Source organism: Polypterus senegalus, chromosome 3 (assembly GCF_016835505.1).
Source record: "Polypterus senegalus isolate Bchr_013 chromosome 3, ASM1683550v1, whole genome shotgun sequence".
In the NCBI taxonomy this organism is placed as follows: Eukaryota; Metazoa; Chordata; class Cladistia; order Polypteriformes; family Polypteridae; genus Polypterus; species Polypterus senegalus.
The window spans coordinates 38,729,958-38,756,703 of record NC_053156.1 but is presented as its reverse complement, the minus strand read 5'-3'; the positions used below and the strand labels follow the sequence as shown (position 1 = coordinate 38,756,703).

Sequence of the window (26,746 nt, the reverse complement as noted above, 5' to 3'; positions counted from 1 at the left end):
TTTACATGTTTGCTGACACTTATATCCTAAACAACTTAAAAATCACAGTGTCACAGAGGTCAAGGGTTTGCTTGCCTCCCATTCGGGATGGATGGTCCCTTACCCAGCAAGGATGCCTTTATAATGCAAGGTTGGGGGAAATTACCTTACAAGCCACTTGGTTCCCTAGATTGATGGCAACATTCCTCTGGCAGATTTCTCATGTAGATGCCCTCAAGGCTGCATGGGAGTTAGAGTCCCTGTGGATGACATTGCTGGGTTTCTTGGGAACCACTGGGTGAGTGATTGCCAGAAGAAGGATTTCCTATTTTATGGTGGTTCCTCCTGTGTGCAGTGTATTGGTACAAGTAGTACTCCCAGATCTGGTACAAAAAAAAGCCACTTGGCCTCACCCAGGCGAGCTGGAATTGGGTGTGGAGGAATGACAAAACCTGCCTTGTAGGAGATGAGAATGAGGAGAAAAAGAGAGACTAAAATGAGAAGAATTGTATTCTGGTTATGTGAACCTTGTGAAAAAGCCTTTGTTGTAATATTACTTTAAAAATAAATTTATATTTGAACCCAGGACTTTTGTCATTGTAGTTGTGTCTGGGATTTGGAGGTCTGCTATACCCTTACAGGCCAAGACAAGTAAGTAGTTTTTGTGCTGCCTTCATGGACTTGAACCAGAAACAAGCTTTCAGCACAAGACCATAGATATTAGGCCTTACTAACTCTTAAAACAATATGATAAAATGCAGTCATTCATCCATACAGTTCAAGGTTAACTATTCTAGTAGTGGGTCACAGAGATCTTATCTAGAAAAAATAGGGTGCATGGCAGGAATAAACCCTAAATGGGACACCATTCTATCATTTTGCCCACTTGAGTGTTACCTGGATCAGGATTTGAAAGCAGGACTATAGAGCTGAGGAGACAACTATGTTAAACATGATGCCAGCCAGTCAATCTGTATTTTCTGTTGAATAATGAACGCCACCCTGAGACACTTTGCACTAGAGCATTGAGCAAATAAATGGCTCACTTGGAACCTGTGAACAAGTGATTTACATCCTGTTTAATTAGCCAATAAACTAAACTACCTCTCTAGCATTGAAAAGTCTAAGAGCCATTTTCTTCTAAAAATCCATGTTTACTAAGGGAACAGTCTATGCTGTCTAAAAAGCTGGCTAAAAACTCCTAGTCCTAATAGTCCCAGTGATAAAAAAGTAGAAAAGCTTCCAAACGTACAGAATTAAAAAGAGTCTCTCCAGAGCCACCATACTTTGGTTCGTAGCGGGGATATGCATATTTCCTCAAAGGTTAGCTGTGTGCGCTATCAAAGTATGCTTGCATTTTCACAACCAGTCAAGACCCTCGTGGCCAACTCAAATCTCTCTCAGATCTCTTCACAAAGCTGCTGTGGAAATCCATGTGAGCTTTAGGAATGAAACAGGAGAAAGGACAATTTCAGGCAACTGAGCTCCTCTGGAGAGAAGGAGGAGACACTATGATGTGTGAATGCAGCTAAAATTAGAAACTAAATTTAGAGGCCCGTTGCCTAGCACCTGTATTTAGCATTTTGCTTCATGAGACTCAACATCAAAGGTACTATTGATTGAGCTGCTCATTTGTGCTACTATAAAGAATACTGTATAAACAATGATTGAATATTATTATGCCGCATAGAAATAAAAGCTCTTCAAGACTGTAGTTGATATTTAAACTGCTATAAAAACATTTATTGGTTACACTGTGAAAGACTTAAGTTAAGGCTTACTCTCTAAGGTGCTATGTAAAATAAGGATTACCTATTAATGTTTATATGATAGTGCTCTTTGTGAAGAGTGCTATGTATAAAATTGATTGATCCTGCTAGTAGGTACCTGACCCTTGATAACATATGTTTCTCAATATGTGGGACGTGTAAAGAAAAAATCCACTTGGATTGTGTTTCCTTTTAAGGGGTGGAGTTAATAAGGCTGGACTATTGAAAGGATGCTCCTCGGATGGTCAAAGATACTTTGAGATGAGGGAGACTGGGTATATAATATGCAGTTACTGTATCTGATATAGCAGGGGACTTGTTTCACAAACCTTTTTCATTTTTTATCATTTTATTTAAGAGGTGAAATGCAATAACAAAAAACAACCCAATCAAGTTAAATAACATATGTCATTTAAAGACACTCCATGAAAATCAGCACTCTGCCTTAACATGTAAAACTAGAGAGCCTGTCTAAAATGGTTCTTTATACAGGATACAACAACAAATAGGTTAAGGTGGCTACTTAGACCAATATACTGTATAATTTACTTTAGAATTACATTAATGAGTTATTTCAAATAATTCTGAATGGATCCTCATTAAACCAAATATTTTTTTTTCCAATTCAAAATAACATAGAACATCACTTCCCCAATAAATTATAGAAGGTGGATTGGAAGTTAAAGAATAGGTTGGGTATTTTTCAAGGCTAAATTATTTCTTTACAATCATCTTGCTACACAAAATTGCATTATTAAAGTTAAGTGTTCTCTATAACTTAAAAAAATATGTTGCCTGCACTGGCTGTTTATAATGGAAGCAATAGGGCAGTAAGCACTTTCAGAAAATAAAAGCCTAAAAACATACTAAATATGTACTCTTTGTGTTTTGATAAAAGAAAAACTCAAAAGAGTTTTTCTGTGCCTTCTGTGTTTTTCTGATGCATGACGCATGTTTGTGACAGCAAGAGAGATATTTTAATAATCATATTTTTGCATATTCCATTTCTGTTAGCTTGTGTGAATTCTCACACAAATACAGAAGTTAATCAAAATGAAACCAATCATGTGCCACAAACAGTTTACTGTGATTTAATCTTTTAGGAAGAGACCACACCACTAGGGATGAAAGGTTATTGGTGAGACAAGAACTGAACAGCTTGTCTTCTTTTAAAATGGCTGAATCTCATAATATTGGTATCTTTTTGTCCAGAAATGACATGTATAAGCTACTTTAAAATGTGTGTATAATCACAAGACACAGATCAATACTCGACAATTGTCTTAGCTTGAAAACTTTTCTGGTGGTGCTTTGTGCCCCATTGCTTCTATTGTAAAGTGCCAGTGTGGGCAAGATATTTAAAATGTATAGAAAATACTTAATTTTAGAAGACAATGTTGCATCGCAAATTCATATATACCATGTTTATGAAGAAATAACTGATTTGAAAAATACCAAGCTTGTCCTTTAAGAAAAATATGTAATTATGCAATTAGTGAAGTATAGGACATTTTAGTCAATTTTATGCATCACATATTTTATCCCATCTGGTATTACTCCAAATAGTACATTTTGTGTGTAGTTTAGTTAATTTATAAAGCACACTTAAAACAACCAATTTAGACCAAAGTGCTACATATTAAAATAAAGGTAAAAAGAGCTACATTCTAAAACAATTATTTTCTAACCCACTTAGTCCTGAACAGGGTTATGGGGGTCTTCCATAGCCATCTTAGCTAGCATCAGGCACAAGGCAGGAAGAAATTCTGGACAGGGTGCCAGTCCATCACAGGACAAACTCAAATACCAACACACCACCCCAGCTACACACTAGGGCCGATTCTGGATCACCAGTTCACCTAACCTACATGTCTTTGAACTGTGGGAGGAAACCAGAGAGCCTGGAGGAAACCCACGCAGACACGAGGATACATGCAGACTCCACACAGGGAGGAACTGGGACACAAATTCTGGTCTCCTTATTGTCAGGAAGCAGCAATACCACTGTGTTACCACATTGCCCTATTCTGAAACAGAATAAAGATTAAAAAAGACATAAAACATAAACACAATAAAGCTATTAAAGGAACTAATTATAATTAACAAAAGGCCACATTGTTGCAGGCCTGACATGAGCAGTTAGAGTGTTCTAGTGCCTAGGAGTTGTTACAAAAGGAGGCTCACCTTTCAGCTGTATTCAAGCCGTTGGCACCACTAAGAGCGTCTGATCATAGGACTTAAGTTGGTGAGATGAAATGTTAAGGTGGCAAAGGTTAGAAAGTGAGAAAGGCGATAATCCATTTAGATGCTTAAAAACAAACAATAACACCTTAAAATCAACCCTGTAATGGACCAGAAACACTTAAGGAGAGATTAATATGGGGGAAATATGGTCACAGTTTTGTGTGCCCATCACATTTTTAGCAGAAGTGTTTTGGACTATTTGTAGACTAGAAAGGGGTTGCTGAGTCCAGCATATAACAGTAGCCCAGTTGCAAAGATAAAAATGCATTTGTCACCATTTGAAGAAGAGCAGCAGACTAATAGGACTTGATCTTAGCTAACAGCTGTAGTTGGAAAAAAACAGGCCTGAACAGAATTTATATGTTTATCTATTTTTTAGTTGCTATAAAATATCAAACCCAAATTCCTAATACGGGATTTAATGTGTGGTGTTAGTGAACTGAAATTTTAATCAGTGGCACTATGGATGTCAGAGAGCCTAAACATCACATCATTTTTTAAAATCAAGAAAATTTAATGACATCTAAGATTTTACTGTCTTCCACATAATCCAATAAGGACTTAAGGAAGAGACATCATTTTGATGGTAAACAGATTTGCATGTCACAGCACATATTCCTAAGGGGATCATGTACAATGAGAAGAATGTGGGATCCAGATGTTTTAAGCTGAATTGTGGCATGCGTGGCACATATTGAACAACAGTGTATTTTAGGAATGGCTAATTTCCATTCATTTTTTGACACTTTAATTGAGAGATCCTTTCCCATCATTTCCCATTATTCCATAAGAACGATAGATTGTTTCTTACGATTTTTATGTAGTCTGGAGATGCTGTCTAACTCTTCATCCATTATTATCTCAAGGATAGTTATAGGTGAAAGGTGAATAGTAGCTGCATAGTTTACTTTTAGCAAAGTTTCTAATTTATATGTAAAATAAATTGTGTGCTACTGGAAAATGAAATTTAGAGCATAACAATTCAAAAGATGCAAACACATAAATTATGTATCTCAAAAACTACTCATAAAGAACGTTTGCAAATTAATAGGCCTGGTCTAAACTAGTAAGGAGAGCCAACTTCAAAACTCCAAGTTAAATTAAACAAGTTCTACAGCAATTGTTTCTGGACATGGGTCAAGGTTATGAAGGATATGAGATAAGTACTGGACCGAAATGAACAGGTCTAGAGCCTGTAACAAGACAGACACAGTGCCACTTATTTGAAGAGTATAGGTCAGTTTTTTTGGAAGTTATCATTGTACAGAGGTCTCAGCATTCAGAATGAATATCTCTGAAACCACTCATTCTAAATGTTTCTATCTTTCCTAGGATGTAGAAGTCCAGGAGGTCTGCACAATGCAACAAAACTCATTTTCTGGCGAAAATTGTAAGCTTAAGGCGTGAAAGTGAATTGCAGTTTTTCATAGACAAATAAACACAGAGACACCATTGTAAAATCAACTTTCCTTGACAAGTTGAGAATCAGAATCTAAACTTAAGTTGATAGCAAATTTTTGACCTCATCACCAAATGTCTATTTACATGGAAATAAAAAGCATCAGTTTGTGAAATTAAAACCAAACTCCCACAAAGGCATCAGGTATATGTGCAAACTCTATGCAGACAGTGAATAGGCACGAGATTCAAACCTATGCTGCTTGATCTTTGGGGCAACATCATTAAGCACTGTCCTCCCATAGTGCTCTTCAATGCAAAAGGTGCTATAAAGTAAAGATGAACATATAGATTGTTAGCACTCTTTGAAAAGAATTATATAAAGTAAAATTGGATTAACTGGGGTTTGTTAAGTGTGTGATTGTCTATATTATTTATGAAAAGTACTAAATAAATCTGGATTGATTGTTTTGTTATTGTTTTGATTCTGAAAGTCAGTATGTAAAATAAAACTCAATTGACTAATAGAAGTGCTTTTATAAAAAGTGCTGTAAAATTAAGGATAGAATATCTGCTTTAGGGTAGTTGTTAAACTCAAAATGTGTTATATACAGGTGACAGATTGGTTTGTTAGATAAGATTAGATAAACTTTATTAATCCCATTGGGAAATTCAGAAGCATACAGCAGCATAAATATAAAAAAAACCAAGGATACAGACTCACAGGACAATAATACAGCCAATCAATTAATAAATGAAAATAAATATATAAATGGATATTGTGCAGAAATTTCTAAATGATTTTAAAGAGTACAGCAGGAAGAAGCGTTGAATTGCCTGATAGCATTGGGCAGAAAAGTCCCCCAGAGGCTCTTCTTTGCACACGGTGGCGGAATGAGCCTGTGGCTAAAAGTGTCCCAACATGATAACTCCTGGAGGGATAAAGGAGATTTTTCATGATCACATCCAATTTTGCCATCATCTTTTCCACAACAGCTTCCAGTGTGTCCAGGGTCACTGCCTGTGATGGAGCAGACTTTCCTGATAAGTTTGTTCAGATATTCTGCTTCTTTTGAGCTCAAGTTGCTTCCCCCAGGGGCTGAAGCGTAGAACACCACACTGCCTACTATGGACTGATAGAAACTTTCCAGCAGTTTGTTGCACATTTCAAAAGACCTGAGACTCCTTAGGATGTCCAGTCTGCTCTGACCCTTCTTGTACAGTGCACTGTGTTGTCAGATCAGTCCAGTTTGTTGTTTTTGTATTTCAGCATGTATTATTTGTGACTGGATTAGGAACTTTCTGAAAATCGATTAAATAAAAATCATTAGATGTTAAAATTTAAAAATAAAAACTGATTGTTTTATATGTATGTTAAATAACATGAATATTTAAAACAAAGCTTAAATATTGATTTACATCCAAAGAGCTGTAAAGTAGTCCTCACTGTACAAAGCACTATGCCAAACAAATGAGTCATCCATTAATGTTCCAATATTATTATCCATTTCACAGTTATGGGGAGCCAGGGTCTATCCTGGCAGAAATTCAGAAAGCAACTTGGGGCAACAGTCAATAACATGGCACACTTATTCACACATCCAAATTCACTCATACACTGCAGATTTAAAGTTGTTATTTTAACTTAACCTGCAGTCCTTTTCATGTGGGTGGAAAACACATGCAAATACGGAGAGAATGTGCCAACTCCACACAAGAAGGTCCCACACAGGTTGAACTCTGGACAACAAAGCTGTGAGGAAGCAGTGCTAAACACTGCACTAGCTAATATTTGTGCTGTCGTTTGTACTTTTTAATCACAATTTAGTTTAAGGGCTCACAAAAAATCAATTTTTGAATTGAGGGACCTAAATAGTAGGAATTTTAATTTACTTGCTTTGGCAGTAACTAGTTGTTTAGTTAAAATTTAACACTGTCATTTTTAAGATTGACTGCCCTAGTTTCACTTCACCATATATGTCTAGATTTGTAAAGCTTAGGAATAAACAGAGAAAGCAGTGTGCCATCTGTTCCTTGCAGAAAATCAAGGCAGGCAAAGACATGAAAGGCTGAGTAAACTAGCCCTCAACTTGAATTTAGGTTAGGATGCTCTGAGACTAAGGTGGAGCTTTGCCAAGATTGGCCTGAAGTGCGTAGGTGACCTTCTATTACATACATACAACGTTGTGTAAAGACCTCAGTTGTAGATACACAGCCACCGACTTTTTGTACTTGTTTTATGTTTTTATTGGAGCTTGTCTGGGCAGTACTAAAGGAATGAGTGCATTAGAAAACAGTCCATTCTCTCACTCGCATATTCATAGAGATATGATGTACAAGGGATGTTCAAAAACTTTTCGCACTTTTTTTAACAATCTATTAAGAGTTTAAAAAACAATTTCCATCACTTTTCTACTTAGTCACCTTCCTTTGTGATGCAATTTTCTCAGTATCGTACCAACGTTTTAATGTCCAATTACTATTCCTCCTGCCTTAACCGTTTCCAATGAAAATATGAAAGTGCAGAAACTTTTTGAACGTCCCTTGTAGCATAAAATACATGTATTTACGATGACCACAAATTTTGCATTGAGTAGGTTTATGTACAGCAAATATAAATGCAGTTTTTTTAGTGATTTTCTGCTTTAGTCTCTTTTTTTTTTTTCAAAATATGATCTTCGGTGTCAGCATCCATTTTTATGTAAATGGCATGCTTTTTCAGAACACCCTGTTCATGTGTTCCCAATTTAATAAGATTTTTGTCATGTTTGTGGGATGACCAGCACAAAACCTAAAGAGATTGCTTCATCTGTGAGACTTACTACTATTTAGAATACAGACAAAGAGCCTTTCAGAATTTGTGCCCTGTTTGGTAACTGAACGCCCAAGAACATATGATTATAGGTAAAGATATTAACTTTTTTGGTAGCGCTTTACAATAGGGGCTTTATGGTCATTGATCTGTTCAGTGCTTTGTAAATTCCTAGACCTGTATATGCCTTATGTAAAAGGCATTATTTTCATTAGAACTGAACAATTCATTTATCAATTTGTAAACCGACTTTTGTTCATACAAGCATTGAAAGGATCTGTATAAAATAAAAGTTTGGTAATTGTCTTTTAAAACACATTTTGTTTAGTTTTTGATAGCTGCAAGAAATATACATTCATATATTTTATTATGGACCACAGAGGTTCCTTTTCAGTCAGTTTTACACATGGAAACCTGAGCAATATATTAGATGAGACAAAATAGACAAATAATTAATCAGGTTGACCTCCGGGTCCTCAGCATAGTTATCAAAAAGTACAGTCTGCCATTTTAGTGCATATTTTCAGATGAAGGCAGTGACAGTCACTTCATAAAGATATAAAAGGGTAGCTCATTTGAATGTTTCTGATCTTTATTCTTCTGGAGCATAATTCCCTTGGGTCTTTGATTTTATTATTTTTCTTCATTGCTTTGATGTTGATGTTGACCTTTGCTCAGCAACTGGAAGCTGTTAGTGTTTTCTTTCTTTTTATCAAGGGACTCTGCTTTCTCCTCTCACTATCACTTCATGTCCTTACAGCAGGATTTCTCAGGGCCACAGTGTATTTGCAAATTTGATATGATAAAAAAAAATAACATGCCAAATTTGGTTTGTTCGTGGAATCAAGTATTTCCTATTGGTGTTTTACCTGAACTTTCATCTCTTCTTAAGCCTTAAATCACATCTTTTTTCTGCTTTAGTTGGCCACTTATTATTTTACTGCTAGCTGTCTTCAGTATACGTTTCCTTATCCCTTCTGTTTTATGGAGGTTGGCAGACCAGCATCTGCTGAGGGGTTGCATTTCAAATAAGGACTGGGAGCAGTCCCTCAATGGTGATGGACAGGTGGCCCCAATTCTTGGAGAACCACTCATAAAATACAAAGACAGAGAACAAATCTAAGCACATAGAAACTACATAATAACTGAATAGAATAAAATTAATATATATTACCTAATTAGACAAATAATAAATGAACAGAGCAATATTGTAAAAAATTAATGGGAAACAATTAACAGTAATGAAAGGAACACAAATGGAAAACATAAAGAAACACTTTAAATGGAAGCCATGGGAGGACACCTGGCTTGACCGTAACAACCACTATCTTCAGAAACTTTCAAATTATTCGTATACATGACAATAAAGCCTTGTACAGGAAAATTGAGGCCTTAAAAACAAGCTACAGTGACAGCAGAAAAATGCCATTTCAATAACTCAAGAAGAAAAAGCCACAAGTGCTTCTTTCCAAGTTAAATGGATGCTGTCTAAAGATACTGTTGCCTGGGTGCTGTCATACCCAGGACAAAGCAGTTGGGTTTGACTGTAAAATCAAAGGGACAAACATGGAGTGAATTATTTACTTTCATTATGAATTCTCCTGTACACTTTGTGTGCCCTATTAACTTGAATTTACCACCTGGCCTCTTCAAAATTTCTGCAAGTGCCTGATTTTATAAATAACTGACATTTATCGATTCTACATAATTTTAATATAATACTGCTAATTAACGATCTCAGTGCTAAATGTTCATTTGGTCAGCAATGCTCCTAGAACCAAATCTTGCTATTTATCTGCTTCAGTTAATCAAGCGACACAGAAGAAATCACACTCAGAAACCAACGAAAAAATATGAGTACTGGGAAAAGGTTTTTTAATGATTACATTCTTAAAAACATTATTGGACCGTATTTATGAATAAAAAGGATCTGAAAACATTTACTTTTACAATTCTTGCAAATATGAGCTCACAAATAAAATTCTTGAATTTGTTTTTTTTTATTCTGCAATATTAATTTGATGTACTTTTAAAACTGACAGATTTTAAAAGTACAGTATATGATGAAATCTGTTTCTTACATTAAAACCTTTGTTTCAGAGAGTGAGTCTTCTTCTTTTGCTAGTGAGCTTCACGTCACTTGTGAATTGGCCAAAGTTCAACATTTAATTAATGGGCAGATATTGCAGCGCTCCATATATGTTAATCAGTTTCAAACTATTTTCTCTTGTTTAAACCAATTATTTAATCAGTAATTTCTAAAATTTGTGTTTGCATTTTACTTGAGACATCTGCACCTGCACTCAACTGAACTGAATTGAGCTTGGACACAGTGCATATAGTATAAATAATCCATAAATAACAATTCACAACAAGTAAAATGTGTGAGGTGAAAATATATGCCACCTGTTAATTTCCACAAACCGCTTTGAAGAGCACAGGGGATAGTTGGAATGTGTGCTGATCACCTCTATGCTAATGAGCCTCCAAATCTGATCATATTACACCTCTATTTGCTCTTCATTTCCTGTTAGTTCTTTGCTAAATGTTTCAACAAACCTGATGAATTGGTTAATCAATTGTTTAGACATTTTATCAACACTATTGTTTAAAAATCAAGTTTGTGCAAGTGACTTGTATTTAATATTTTTGAAAGGTGAGGAGGGCATGATCATTTACAACTTAATGTGTGTGAAGGAGAATTTTAAAATTAGCTCTAAAATTAAATGGAGTGTACTAGTAGTAAGTGGTGTATGAAGAACTGGTGTTATATGGTTGCATCTCTTATTTCTGGTTAGGATCCTTACTTCTGTACTTTGTATTAACGTTATAGTACTGTAGTAAGTGAAAGATTTGAACAAGACTTTGAAGTGAAAAATTTGAAGACTATTACAATAGTACATAGCTTTTCAAAATCCTACTGCTAAAGAAACCATATTGAGCTGGAAAAGGCAGACTTTATAAAGTATGGAAATATAAGGACAGAAGGCTGAATCTGGGGCAAATATAAACTTCAGCTTTCTCATGGATTGAGATAAACTAAAATTCAAGTCTTTTGCATTAGGAATATTGAGTATTCTTAAATATGTTATTCACAGAATTACCAGCAATTAAAAAAATGTTTCTCTAAATGTAACATAAATAATCATGATTCATGCATTTCTTCATCAATAAAGCAGTTGATGAGGCAGTTGAATATGTATTATTTTAATTTGAATGACAGAGGTTCTATCATGTGATGTCATCTGGGTGATCCTGTGTTTCTTTGGACTTTTGGGGTTGATGGTACATGACTTTTTTGTGTCATGCCTCTAATTAAACAGTGTACCCTTTTCCTATCAAAAATGCTATGACAGCACATGAATGACTAGAAGTGGTTTCATGAGCACAATGCATAAGCATTTCATCTCTTTTTGTCACATGAACAGTTAGTTATGTGTTCAAGGTTCAATCAGAGATCTCCCAGCCTGTGATACAAAAGATCCCTTATTTCTTCCAAGAGGCCTGCTCACATGGAGCTGTATGAGAATGGTTAAACACTGCTATGGGAATATGAAACAGAGGGAGAGAATGGGGCCATGGGCAGCTGATTGATGTTTAATGACCCGAGAGGTCGTCTTAAATTGACCAGTCCTTGGGCCTTATGTATAAAACCTTGTTTAGATTCCATATTAAAATTTTGCTTACTGTAGGAAAGGCAAAGGTGGCATACTCACAACAAAATTGCATTTATTAAGCCTGTATGCCAGGTACCATGCCAAATCCTTTTATAAATCTCAGATAAATGTAAAACTGTTCATTCTTGCATAGTATACTTTTACCTACTTCATGTCACCTCCCTCCAGTAAACGTATGTGGCTTAGAAAAAATTTTTGAATATTTATGATCTGATCACGATATATACGTTTGGCCATGTTCCTGAGAGACACCCGTACTTTCAAACCATGGAAGAACACAGAAAACAAAACTTCAGTGAATGTAACCTTGAGATATTACTGACATTTGCAGAGTTTAAAGTGTGGTCAGGAGGGCCTGCTCATTCCCCCACAAAACCCCACAACTTTCACTATGTTACTAAAATAAGTCTCAAATAAAGGGTATTTTTTTTTTTTGCAAGGCCTCAGATAATGTAAATACAGTATTTAGTCAATGAGTAAGGTGCACAGGGAGGCAGTGATAACAGGCTTTGCAGTAACAAGTCTGGAGGATTTTGCATGTGGGTCCATGTTGGTTTGCTCCAACAGTCCAAAGACATAAAGGTTAGGTGAAGTGCTGATGCTAAATTATGTATGAGTGTGTGTGTGTTCATCCTGCAATGTGCTGGCATCGTGTTGTTCCTGCCTCTGCCCATTGCTTACTGGGATAGGCTTCAGCTGCCCCCTGCCCTGGATAAGAGGGTTTAGAGGATAGATGGTTCAATGAATACTATAATCTGTCCTGTCCAAACAACTCTCACTTGCATATTACTAATCCTTAAAACAAAGAGAGAACTACTCTGTACAATTTCAACTATAGGTTGGTTCAGTGTTTTAGATTTAGGATGAGAGAGGATATTTCAACTTGAATATGGTGTACACAGTATTTTACACGTTCACATATCCAAAAGACATTTCTGTTGGCATAAACAGATCCTCAGTAATCAGAACAAGTGATTGTGTGCATGAGTGTAGCTTAAGCCTTCAAACACAAACACCAACGTTGACAGTCAGAGCAAATCTCCATCACACGTCTCACACACAGCCCTGCTTGAAAATATTTAAAAATCTAAATTGTGACATCTGTCTCTTTCATAAAGCAAGTAAGCAACAGAAAATGCTTAACTTGCAAATCAGTTAACTAAGTTGCTTCTGAATGTTATGTGCACAAGTTCAAATTTTGCCACTATTTAAATACATAGACAAACTTCAAAACACAGCATTTTCAGTGATTTAAGTATTATTAATGCTATTTGTGTCTTTTTTCATGATGATATAATGACATATAAGCCGATTTAAAAGTTCTAGTCATACGATCATGAAATCATATGATCCCTGTTCCTGTTACAGGTTTAGAACAACTGAGTTTAGAAAGTGGGTGGCTGGATGGAGTGACGGACATCAGAATATGAATGACGCATTATTGAAATATGCAATGAAACAAATTTTTCTGTTTGCACGTTATCCTGGGTCACTAAAATACCCAGGTTGAACTTACAGGTGGTTGAATCTTCTTAAGCCAGTTTCCATGCCAAGTTCTTGTTTTATAAACCCTGATTTGTGTCAGTTTTCAAATTTGACCTTGACTACTACCATTTTAAAAAATAGGGACATACATTTTAGGGATTCTTCTGTTACACTTCTGTTATAACTTTTTTTTTTCTTTTCCAACTTGTAAAAGCCCTTTGAGCTACACTTAAGTAGGGAAATAATCATAATTAATTACACTTATATAGTGCTTTTCTCATTACTCAAAGTGCTTTACATAGAAAATAGGGAGCCATTTCTACCATCACCAATGTGTACTATCCACCTGGATGATGTGACACCAGCCATTTTGCACCAGTATGCTCACCACACATTAGCAATTAGATGGTGAAGGGGTGAGAGAGACAGTTAGCCATGTTGAGAGAAGGGATGATTAGGGGGTCAAAATGGAGGAGGTCATGATAGGGAATTTAGCCAGAACATCTGGATATGCCCTACTCTTTTCAAAGGGTGACCAGGGATTTTTGATGACCACAAAGAACCAGGACCTCAATTTAATATCTCATCTGAAGGATAGCATCATTTTTACAGTAAGGTGTCTACATTGCTGTAGTGGAGTGCTGGAATCCATACATAGACCGCAGGGTAAATGCCCCTGATGATCTCACCAATACCTCATCCGGCAGCAACCCAGGCTTTGCCTAGATGGTCTCCCATCCAAGTACTGGTTGGGTCCAAACATGTTTAGCTTTAGGTAGATTGCCTCTTCTGACATACATGTGGTGTGGCTGCTGGATACAAGGTGGTATATACTGTACCTTACGTTCATATTTGTTGCTGTAGCCTTTAGCCAATCTTTAAAACAACTATATAATATTAGCATGCAAGCCAACAGACTAGAGATTAGTTTCAGTGTCTTTATTCATACTTCTTTGCTTCTAGGCCAAGATGGCTGCCAAACTGTGTTTTTTTTGGATGTTTGTTTTCTCTTTATTTCCCTCTTCCTTTTTCTCCAGTTCTCTTCATCTACCTTTTTGAATTTGCCTTCATGTTTTCCTTATCTTCTATTTTTCTTTGCCATTTTCTTCTGCTTCCTCTCTTTTCTACTTTTTTCTTTCTTCAGCATTTGCATTTTCCTCTTCCTATATGATTTTCTCTTTTTCCTTTCCTAATTATATTTTAATCATGCTCTTTTTTTACATCATTTTCTGCTTTGTTTCTCTTCTATTCCTTTGTTTCTTGTTCTGCTTGTCTTCTTCCTCTTGTTTAATTGTCTTTCTATCTCTTCTGTATTCGTCTTTTTTCCTAATCTTTTTCTGTTCTGTCCTCATCGCCTCTCTGTTTGTCTGTTTGTTTCTTCCTCTTTATTTCATGTCTCTATTCCTCTTGTTCTCTTACTACTTTCCTAGGTTTATTTTTCTTATTTTCCTTTCCTCTTTATCTACTGTTCCCACTTCTTCTTTCCCCTTCATCTTTTTATTCTTACCTGCCTCACTTTTTTCTATTTTTTCTTTTCATTTAGTTCTCTTTTTCTAGTACTTGTATGTATTTTCCTCATCACCTCATTTTTATTTCCTCTCCTTTCTCCCTCTTTTTGCTGTTTGTTTTCTTTCCCTTTTTCTCTATAAACTTTTTCTTCTCCTCTCACTCTTACTCTACCACTCAAACAGAACAGCATGTTCCTGCTGATGCCCTTGTCTATCACAGCTGCCAACACTTAAACTTTTGGGACCTGTTAATTCACACGCTCCATTTTAGATTAGTGAGACAGCTGCTTGTGACTGTGTTCTTTAGTAGGTCACGTTACCTTCCATGTGAGGTCTCTGTCACTGTTGTGACTTTTAAGGTTGAGCCCCTCAGCTGGAAATATCAAGTGTCCCATAGGGGCATGTCTCTTTATAGATTATTTCCTTTTTGTTTAAAGTCACTTGCTTTCTCAGGCTTGTTTATTCTTTTATTTTTCCATTTGTTATTTTTTTATTATGGGTCCAAATACCGTCTCCAAAAGTCTTACTTAGATTTTAAAGAAATGTGTGGAGTATATGTTAGAATCAGTTTTGCTTGATAAGGTAAAATCAATCTTACTAATTTATTTCCATAAAGATACCTGATTTGTTTATACCATTGATTTTGTTCCTGGGTGGCACATTCGCATAGTCCTTAGTAGGGTAAAGAAGTACTCCACATTTTCAAAGACTTACAGTTTAACATAATTGCAGATTCAAAATGATCTCTGTGTGAGTGGGTCCCTATCCAAGGTAATTTCCTGCCTTGTGTGCAGTGTTTTCAGGATGGGCTACTGTCTTTCTTGACCCTGAATAGATCTAAGTGGTTTTGAGTATGTGTGTAATATTTCCCCCTGTTTCCCACTTCCAGCAGGTGACCTGGACACTGGTTCTCTCTGTGTTTTCTGCGGTTCTGGGCTCACTGCAGTTTGGCTACAACATTGGAGTCATCAATGCTCCACAAAAGGTAAGACAGAGAGATTATAGTAGCAGAAAGAAGCTGCCTCAAACATTGGCAGTCTTAACAAAATCTTCTGTACTTTGCATTCTGTAAATACTTTTTTTGTCATCAGATTTTATCTGAATCCTTTTCTATACACCTGTGTATGTACTGAATGCATATAGACACAATTTCACTGTATGTCATCTGAAACACAAAGAGGCTCAAGGAAACACACACAGAGGTGACAGAAGATCAGGAGATAGGAATGAAAACTTAAGACAGGCTAAGGTGGTTGATCAAAAATCTTTTGTCACAGTTATAAAATCTCTCTATTATAAAAAAAATCTTGAGACAAAACATGATTTTCTGAAGAGAGACAGAGAGACACTTAAGAGAGGCAGAGACACTTTCACTTCCCGTGACCTGGTCAAGTCACGGTCACGTCATGTCATACTGACATCCTTTGGAAGCATGTTCCCGTGAGACGGCGACCTAGGTAAGGAAAGTAATAATCAGCCCGGAACAAGTGGAATTGAAAACCTTTCCGGTCCAAATGGGGTCAGAAATAAAAGACAAAGAGTAAAAGACACAGTAGAACTTCATAAAGATGTTCAAAAACGTTGGCACCATACACATGCAGAGCAGGTTACAGATTATGAAAGCAGTGGAATTCGAAAGGCTCAAATAAAAACCTTTGTGTAATACACACGCAGAGCAAGTTCAAAAACATGACAGTACTAAAATTCGAAAGTGTCAAACAAAAGAGACTACAGATCGCATTTGCTCAAACAAATGGAAATTATTACTAGGTAAAATAACGCAACAGCAAAAAGATATCAAATATATGGCCATAGGTGATATATCAGAAGTATATAGATATTGTAAGGCTTTAAAGTTTAAGTCAGAGACTTGTAAATCGTCTAATTCGTGTTGCCATCAGGGAAAAGTACTGCTGCTTCCCAATGAAGAGGCGTTTCTGCAAGAATTAAAAGATTTGTTGTTTAGTGAAAGTGAAATCCAAACACACTACAGGCAAAATATATGCGTCTACAATAATCTTTTCGCATTAGCATCATTCAGTGCACAAAACTTTGATTTACACAATAATGGACCATATGCTATAAGAATCTGTGTTCCCACAACAACAGCTACAACAAGTTTAATGTCGAAAAAAACACAATTTAGTCAGGTGTATATTTATGATCATGGAGAAGCGATGCAACATAGAATTGAAACAGTTAAACAATCCAACGTAATAGAAAGTATACAGCCAATAATGCATACAAATCCATACATCCAAAAGTATCACACTTTACACAAAATATATCAGCAAAACACGGACAAAGATATTTTCTTGGATTTCTATATGAATCCAAAAGATCACAGTCGCATTTATAATAAACTCACAAGTGACGAATTGTCAACGAAAATAATTTCGAAAGATGGAGATATTAAAGACAGAGTAGATGTTCGTGTATATCCAAAGGTAAAGTATGATTTGTAAGCTATGTCAAATACATCGCAACATGCCGACCCTTTACTCTTTCCTTTGCCTTTCTCAAAAGGCAAAACAGGATGGTCGTACAATATGAATCAAACGCATTCAGAAAAACGAAATAACACCCATACAATACTGTATTTCGGGTCAAAATTAGCTATACATTCTCATGTATTTAACCCTCTTCTATCATCTCAATGCCTGTCGCAACATTACATTATTAATGTGTATGTAAAAGTCGCAGCTAATCGTCTCTTCTTTATTAAATCGAATCAAGCTACACTTAAAATGGAACATATGCAAGGTCTCATTGGTCATGTTCAAAATTAAAATATCAATAGTTCAGGCAAATTCAAAATAGGTAAAGCAGCAATATTACCATCATCATATCAAGGTATTCCAAAGAGCATTGCAACAGTTGCATCATGATGCAAAGGCAATATCCAGAACTATCAGTAGGCCAGATTTATTTCTTACAAAGCCGTGCAATCCACAATGGCCAGAAATCCACAGCTTGAGAACAATGCCATCGGCTACATTGGCTCTGGATATTCCCATTTTCGTAAGTAGATTGTTTTATCAGAAAGTCTTATTTTTATTGAATTAACTCAAAATGGTGTTCAGGCAAAAAGGAGCTCTTGATGTGCCATTCGTATTAAACCGTTTACAGTTTCCTGTGAGAATAGCTTTTGCAATGACAATTAACAAATCACAAGGACAAACATTTGAACAAGTTAGTTTATTTATAAGAGACAAAGAAACGATATTCACTTACGGCCAGTTATACGTTGCATTATCATGCTTTAAGACCAAACAAGGAATCAAAATTCAATGCGATCTTGAAAAAAAGTTCATTCCAAATATTGTTTTTACTGAAGTTTTAAAATAAAAAGTGAACATAATGCATATATACCAATTCCCATTAAAAAAAAAAAAAAACACTTTAAATTGTATTTCCACAGGACCAAACCTGGGGGTTGGTGAGTGAAGCGAGCAGGGGGCGGAGCCTCCTAGTTTAATCAAAATTAAGCTTCAAATTCATTACAAGAAATTCCTAATGTAGACACAATAATTTAGCAAACCATAGGGTAGGAATCCAGTCTTGGACAAAGTGAATGTTATATGGTCAGACATGATTTCCTTAACCACACCCCCTAGTAACAACTCAACAAAATGTCAGTGCCCTTTTTCAAACAAAATGGCGGCACAAAAAAGATGACATGGAAAAAACATCTTTTTTCAAAATAAAAATTAGTTAAAGAATTTTAATTTTCTTGAACCGAATCCCCTAAATGAAACCACAGGACACAAAAACAGACAAAGAAGAGTGCAAACAAGGATTTATCTGCTTGGAGGCAAGCTGAAAACTTTTTATTTCACATTATTTTTGCATCTCCTAAAAATTAATAATCAGACCTTATTAACCTTTTCTAACATAATAACCCAAACATCCACCTGGAGTATTTTGGTATTTTTACTGTAAAATACTCTTTGTGTAACCTGTTATCAGTTTCAGTTTTCCTCTAATTTCCTTAAATTAAGTATACAGTAGATTAAAACAAATAAAGAATTTTACTTAACAAATCATATACAGTATGTATAACATTGTTCTACATCACAACCAACATCCATTACATTTACTTAAGGACACAACAAAGTACTGCCGTGCATTTTCATTAAGCACAAAAATAAAATTAAAAAAATACAAAAAATACATGAAAAGGAAAAAGTAAGTAATTAAATACAGTAGGTAAAATAGATAAATGTACAGTACATAGAAACAACTTGCATATCTTCTACATTTTATATGGCAGCCATTGCCAAGAAAGTGATTCTGGCTAAGACAATACTTTTTTGCTCTTCATTTCCTAGCAAAAGCATTTTCAGGTCTGCTACTGTTTTCATGTGGCTATTTCATATCGTAATAGGCCTAGGCCCATCATGGACCCCATGATCATCAGAGGAGACTGTGTGCAGAGAGTACAGACCTATAAATACCTGGGAGTGCAGTTGGATGACAAATTGGACTGGACTGCCAATACTGATGATGCTCTGTGTAAGAAAGGTCAGAGCCGACTATACTTTCTTAGAAGGTTGGCGTCCTTCAACATCTGCAATAAGATGCTGCAGATGTTCTACCAGATGGTTGTGGCGAGTGCCCTCTTCTATGCGGTGGCGTGCTGGGGAGGCAGCATAAAGATGAAGGACGCCTCACGCCTGTACAAACTTGTTAAGAAACCAGGCTATATTGTAGGAGTAAAGTTTGAACAGTTTAACATCTGTAGCAGAGCGACGGGCATTAAGCAAACTCCTGTCAATCATGAAGAATCCACTGCATCCACTGAACAGTGTCATCTCCAGGCAGAGGAGTAGCTTCAGTGACAGACTTTTGTCACTGTCTTGCTCCACTGACAGACTGAGGAGATCGTTCCTCCCCCACACTATGCGACTCTTCAATTCCACACGGGGGAGTAAATGCTAACATTACTCAAAGTTATTGTCTGCTTTTACATGCATTTTTATTACTCTTTAATTTAATATAGTTTTTTTTGTGTCAGTATATTGCTGCTGGATTATGTGAATTTCCCCTTGGGATTAATAAAGTATCTATCTATCTATCTATCTATCTATCTATCTATCTATCTATCTATCTATCTATCTATCTATCTATCTATCTATCTATCTATCTATCTATCTATCTATCTATCTATCTATCTATCTATCTATCTATCTATCTATCTATCTATCTATCTATCTATCTATCTATCTATCTATCTATCTATCTATCTATCATTGGCTGGCTAACACCAAATCGGTAAAACATTGTGCTGACACAGCCACAACATTCAAGCTTGATCTGGAGACCCCAGAATCACTTTAGGTCATTTCCTTAATGTCTTACTTACACCTAGTAATAGTGTCATTGTTATGCCATAGATGAAAGACTGGCCGGACATAGAGGCAAGGCATAAAGCACTAGAAAATGGATTCAGAAAGCTATAGTTTTAGCAGGTGTCAAAACTAGGAAGATAAACAATCATATGGCTAAACCTAAAATATAAACTAAAACTCAGAGTCTGAAAAAGACTATTCAAAAGGTCAGAAACCTAAAAGTTGTTAAGGATAGCACTTGCAAAAAAGTTAAGATTTGATATTCACAAACTTGGACACTATGTGATACACGGCACAAGGTTCAATAAAATTGCACTAATAACATCACACAATATGATCTCCGGGAGATGTACCATTGCAATAGATGGCCGTAAAGAAAACAAATAACAAGGAATAAGAATAAAATAAAATTACAAGGATTAATTCAAAACAAGATAACAAAGTTAAACTAAAAAATCTTAGAAAAAAGAGCCCTCAGGGGAAAATTATTTGAGCGCATGAAAATTTTAAGAAAATCACAAAAAAAATCAAGGCATAACCCCATTTTAAGGCATAAACTCTGGCCTTGACCATAAGGCTTGCCATTCTGAAGATGAAAAGAACATAAAAGCCAAAGAGCATAATGAGTCTGACATGGATCCCAAGATCTCGTCACGACTATAATCATTGAAATACGGTTCTAAGGTCTATTATTTAGTGTAATAACAAAAGTCTAAAATCTTCTGAATCTGATATTCCAGGTCGCCATCATCCTGAACAGGTGGAAGTGGAGAACAAAGTTTGAAGTAAGGACTGGCATACACACCTTTAACATGAGAAAAATTTAAATAAAATGAGGCTGAAGAGACAACTTATAAGTAAATGGACCCGGGTGGTCTAACAGTAGTGTAAACCATCTAGCAAGTGTTAACAGAGAAAACCCTCTGGAGGATATCTTGCATATGTGAGCCACACCTTTTTATATTCACTGTATGAAAAACTTTGGTAGCAGTTTCTGATTTCAACAGTGAAATTCTACCAAAGAAGGCTTAAACTCATGTAAGAACCTCAATGGAGATATCCAAATAGCTGAGTGATACAATGTATTATAGGCAAACTTCACCAAGGGCAACAACACACTTAAAACACACATCACAGAACCTTCTATAAGTAAGATCAACTTACTCAGTCTATCCATTGGATTCTTTATAGTATCTAGATGATAAAATAAACTTATACCCTAATTTACTTCATAAATCTGCCAAAAATGAGAGATGAATTGTGGCCTTCGATCTGAAATAGTATAATTTAATAATAAAGTTTCCTTCAAAGTATTGCTGGCAGAGGGTAACTTTTTTAAAAAGCACAAAAATGCCACAATTAAAGAATCGGTCTACAACCACCAAAATAGTTGTAGAATGTTGAGAAAGTGTAACATAAGTAATAAAATACATCATCAATGCCATAACCCTAATGGAGATCTTTAATCAGGCTTAGTCCTGTTACAATCATTGCACACAAGCACACATTCTCAAATTTTCTATTTAACAAAATCAAAAGACAGTTAAAGAGAGCTGGGGCACCTTGGAGGTGAGCCCCATATATCTGATGGCCAAAAGAAAAAAGAAGTGAGGCAAAAACTAGCTCAGAGTGTCTTTTCAGACAATGGTCAGAACTTGACTCATCCAAAGATAGAGGTGTTGCCCCTTAAGAAGGGGGCTGACTGGAAGAGGTGGGGCCAGGAGACGTAAACCCAGAAGTGATAGATTAGCAGTCGTCCGATATGTAGGAAGGAAAGGAGCAGAAGCATTAGGCGACAGGGCCAACTTTTGGTTCGGGGTGGAATTACAACTAGATGAGCCCTCAAGCTGCCTTCCAAGAGCACATGGTTGACATCTGATACATACAGAAAGTCCTTTGTGACAATTCTAGTGAGATACCAGTATGCCAAAACATTGTAGATAGGTGTGTTCATGGTAACACATCTTGTCAAAACTGTGGTGGAATATTAAAGTTTTTGTTCAGGTGCCTTGCTGGAAATGTCACAAAACTTGATACAGTGCATCCGGAAAGTATTCACGGCGCATCACTTTTTCCACATTTTGTTATGTTACAGCCTTATTCCAGAATGGATTAAATTAATTTTTTCCTCAGAATTCTACACACAACACCCCATAATGACAATGTGAAAAAAAGTTTACTTGAGGTTTTTGCAGATTTATTAAAAATAAAAAAACTGAGAAATCACATATACATAAGTATTAAAAGAGGGCGGCACGATGGCGCAGTGGAGTTTGCATGTTCTCCCCGTGTCTGTGTCCCCATGTTCTCCCACAGTCCAAAGAAATGCAGGTTAGGTGCATTGGCGATCCTGAATTGTCCCTAGTGTGTGCTTGGTGTGTGTGTGTGTTTGTGTGTGTGTGTGTGCCTTGCGGTGGGCTGGCACCCTGCCCGGGGTTTGTTTCCTGCCTTGTGCCATGTGTCGGCTGGGATTGGCTCCAGCAGACACCCGTGACCCTGTAGTTAGGATATAGTGGGTTGGATAATGGATGGATATTAAAAGAGAAACAAACAAGGGGGAACAAGCAAATGAAGAAATACTAAAAAATAATGAAAATGGAAGAAAAAGATGAGATTCAAACAAAACTGTGTGATTGTTCTGGGGCTCTGTTAAAATATATTATAGTGATGAATTTAAGGGACTTTACAAGAAGGACTGGGGTTTTGAAAGGCCCTTAATCAGAAAATTGCTCCAGGGTGCTATACAATGGCTGACCCTGCACTTTGAACAACCAAAAGGTCATGCAAAGCGATAATTTCCCATCAAGGATTAATATATCAAATCAAAAATAAAATAATGATCAATAGAGAAATTTAAAGGAAGAAGGACAGATTTGCTCCGATTTATTTTGTAATCAAAGAGTTTTTCATACTGTTCTTCATTTATAAAACCGGTTTAAAATAATAGGTAAATCATCTAATATATTTCCAAGAAATAGAAGGATATCATTGACATATAGAGTTGTTTTGTGAGATGTATCATTAACAGTTATTTGGATAAACAACTATGAGCTGCATCGGGATGCTAAAAGCCGTAGAGAAACAATGAAGAGCATAAGAAACAAGAATGTTTTGTTGCTCCTTAAGAGAAAGAATATGATCCTTGTTAGTAATATGTAGAAGTCATCAAGTGTCCACAGCATATCAAGAGTAAATGAAATATGTCTGATCTGGATGAATGAGCATGTTGATGACAGTTTGAAGAAGTGAAAGCTGTAGAAAAACCTCTTATACAACATTTATTAGCCTCCCATGCAAAGGCAGTGCTGCCTAGTAAATTTACTTTCACCTTAATAAATGTCACGGTATTCATTTTTGCAGAGAGTTGTTTGATGAATGCTGTGTATTGTAACAGACATATTAAATCACCATCGTGCAGGTCTAGTGGATAGAAGTAAATATCAGTATAATGGGACAAAGAAGACAATAGCAAGGATACATTAAAAGAATGAGAGGTGAGGCACATGAAAATGAAAATGGAATCGGATCTAGAGAGATATTTATGCCATGCAGGAAAGATGGATTAAACTGAATCTACCAGATTTAGACTGGAAACAAACTTGGCCAAAGCAGAAGAAAAGGTAAAAATGCTTAGATTTACTGAAACAAAGTCCTTATCTAAAAGTGGATCAATAAAGGGATATTTATCAAGTTCAACAACCATGAAATGATTATATTTTTAACCATACCTGAAAAAAAAGTATTTATGTATGGGATGTGGACAAAAATCAAGCAAGTTCCTCCCATCCAGCTCAACCAAAGTATAACAGAACCTACCCCTATCACAACTAGTCGAGGTAAGAATCTCAAGCTGCAACATCTACTTACTTAAAATAATCATAGCACTCTTGCAGGTGGGTGCTAAAGAGGTGCCAACAAAAAGGTGGTGCCTGGAGGCAGTGAGCTGTGCATCTTTACAGATGAGATGCGCTTCTAGTAACAAACAGAATGTCCATTTTGTAACATTATAAAAGATCATTAACATTGATCTCTTGTGAGGGTTAAAGAGTAAGGATGTCAGAATATCAGAGTTTTGTAGTTGACAGCAGCACCATTGAAATCTCACAATACTCGATACCCATTCAGTACCACAGCAAAAACAGAAATCCCTTTCAATATATGCTCCTTCGTTAAAAAAAGAAACATTTAGATGAACCCTTGAGTGGCCTTGAAAAAATAAATAAACATATAGAAAAAGTAAATGAACGTATAGATAAAATTAACGCTTTTTATGAAGTTACAATACTGAATGGAACACATTAGGACCTGAACATGTTTTCAATTTTGAAATAATGTAGACTTTAAAATTCTAAAACTACTTTGGTAAAGTAGTTCAGTTTTCACCACCTGGAGGCTGTCTGTGAGCTGCCATGCTATACCTATTTTACAAACTAAGAGCAAAGAGAAGTTAAAATGTACTAATGTATTAACAAAATATGGTAGCTCTGAATCGCACAGTGATAAACAAATTATGGGATATCTTGGTACATAAGGGATACTTTCATGTACGTACAAGATACAGTTAGATTAACAAAATTACAAAAGCGCACTTCGGGTATCCAATGCATATGTATAAACATCTCGTATGTATATGAAAGTATCCCATACATGTATAAAAGTATCCTGTACATATAAGATATTGTCACATATTGTACATATGGGCTAGGAGTTATGCCATAATCTTTATCATTGTGTTGTTCAGAGCTACATTACAAACTATTGTTGTCTGTAAAAATACATTTAAAAGACCACCATTATGTTGTGTTGAAAAATGACTAAATGGTAAGAGTACTACAAAAAGCTCTAACCTGAACCAATAATGTAATTTACTACTTAGCCATATCAAAAGTATGCAGCATAGGTTTATAGGCTCATTATTTTCAGATATAGTTGCCTTTATAGGCAAACCATAGTCATTTTAATCAAAAATAATGACGGAACATTATCATGCTCAGGTGTCTTAGCCAGGTTCAATGTGTTTTTTCCTTTGGTTTGTTCATTGGAGCAATTGTATACAGACTGGTCTCACTACCATCTTGTAGACATTCCCTTTCACTCTAGTGTAATAATGATAAAATAAAATAAGTCTTTAAACAAAATTAAAATTAAACTAGAAAGATCAACATTCAGAACTTAGATGAGAAATAAGCACTCTCAAAAGAAAATTATTTGAGTCTAGGAAAAACAAACAAATTCAGAAGAAATAATAGCAGTCTCCTTTACCATCAAATCTGACTCATTTTTATATATTTAGTACAACACATACAACAATATCAAAGTTTTGGGGCACCTTGCGGCAAACACTGTATAACTGAAAGTCGGAAAAGAAGCATGTGCATGTGCACATGCAGAAACAAGTCTTCCAAAGACTTTCATTCTCTCAGGATGACTGACCAAAATGGCGGCTCTTCGGGCTATGAGGAAATCTGGGAGGAAGAGGCTTGTCCAGGTGGACAGGCCCTGGTAGTGACATCAGATGTGGAGAACTGTCAATCTTCCTCTCTGCAGATGGAAGAAAAAAGATACCATTATCACATAGCGCCGTATCAACATGCCGTCCAGTAAATGGGGCAGTGACAACAATAGAGACTCTCGGCTTCTCCTGTGACAAAGTGCACAGACAAGTGTCACATGTATTTGGAAATGTCTGATTCACCATTTTCACATGAAAATGGAAATGTCAAGATTTCTCTGTTTCATGAGAAAATAAAATCTATTTCTCTATTATGGGACACTGCACATGCACAAGTGTGGTGTTTTCTTGGAAGCTGTAGATTCTCTACTTTTTATGTGAAATTAGGAGTCTTCATACAGCAAACTGATCTAAAATAAAAATAATTATAATAATCAATAATGTTGTATGGATAAAGCAGTCAACCCTGAACCACAAGGCTGATCATTTAACCTGTCAATCTGGGATTGTTGGGTGGCAGAGCCGCACGGTGTTTAGTATTGGGGCATGTGTTTCAGATTAATGGATCAGGCTAAATTATAAGTGTGTATATGTACACGAGTGGAACATGTGAGGGACTGTCTGATGGCTGGCTTCAGTCTTGTGCTAGTGCTAGGCTAGTTTCCCATGATCATCAGTTACAAGAATGTGTTACATTTGTTTGTTCTATTGTATGAAGACAGAGAATTTGAATGGGACAATATTACATGCAGGAAGAAAATTAATCTGTCAACATTTATTTCATGTTGTCGTACTTTAGTTGGTGTTGATGGTGTTGATGAACATGAATCTTGACACTTTTGCTGTTGCCTGTCTGATAAAGCATTTAGTATGATCTCATCAATGAGGTATGTTAGATTGTAATGCAAAAATTGCCAGTTCAATCATTGCCATAGACTATATTGGTCTGCACTAAAATCCTCCCATGCAAAAAAAAAAAAAAAAAATGGCGTACTTTATGGATTTAGGTGTGCTAAATCAATTTCTGAAATTGGAACTTGTGTTATCACAAGCTGTTTCTGTTAGATAACA

General features: G+C 36.0%; 1 protein-coding gene across 1 annotated transcript in view; it reads left to right on the top strand.

The window, feature by feature from the left end:
• The window catches only part of LOC120525034 (solute carrier family 2, facilitated glucose transporter member 4-like), a 105,782-nt gene that overhangs the window by 11,504 nt on the left and 67,532 nt on the right, over positions 1-26,746 (top strand). The window contains exon 2 of the mRNA XM_039746978.1: positions 15,762-15,857. Within this exon, the coding sequence (XP_039602912.1) occupies positions 15,762-15,857 (96 nt within the window). The remainder of the gene's footprint in view (positions 1-15,761; positions 15,858-26,746) is intronic.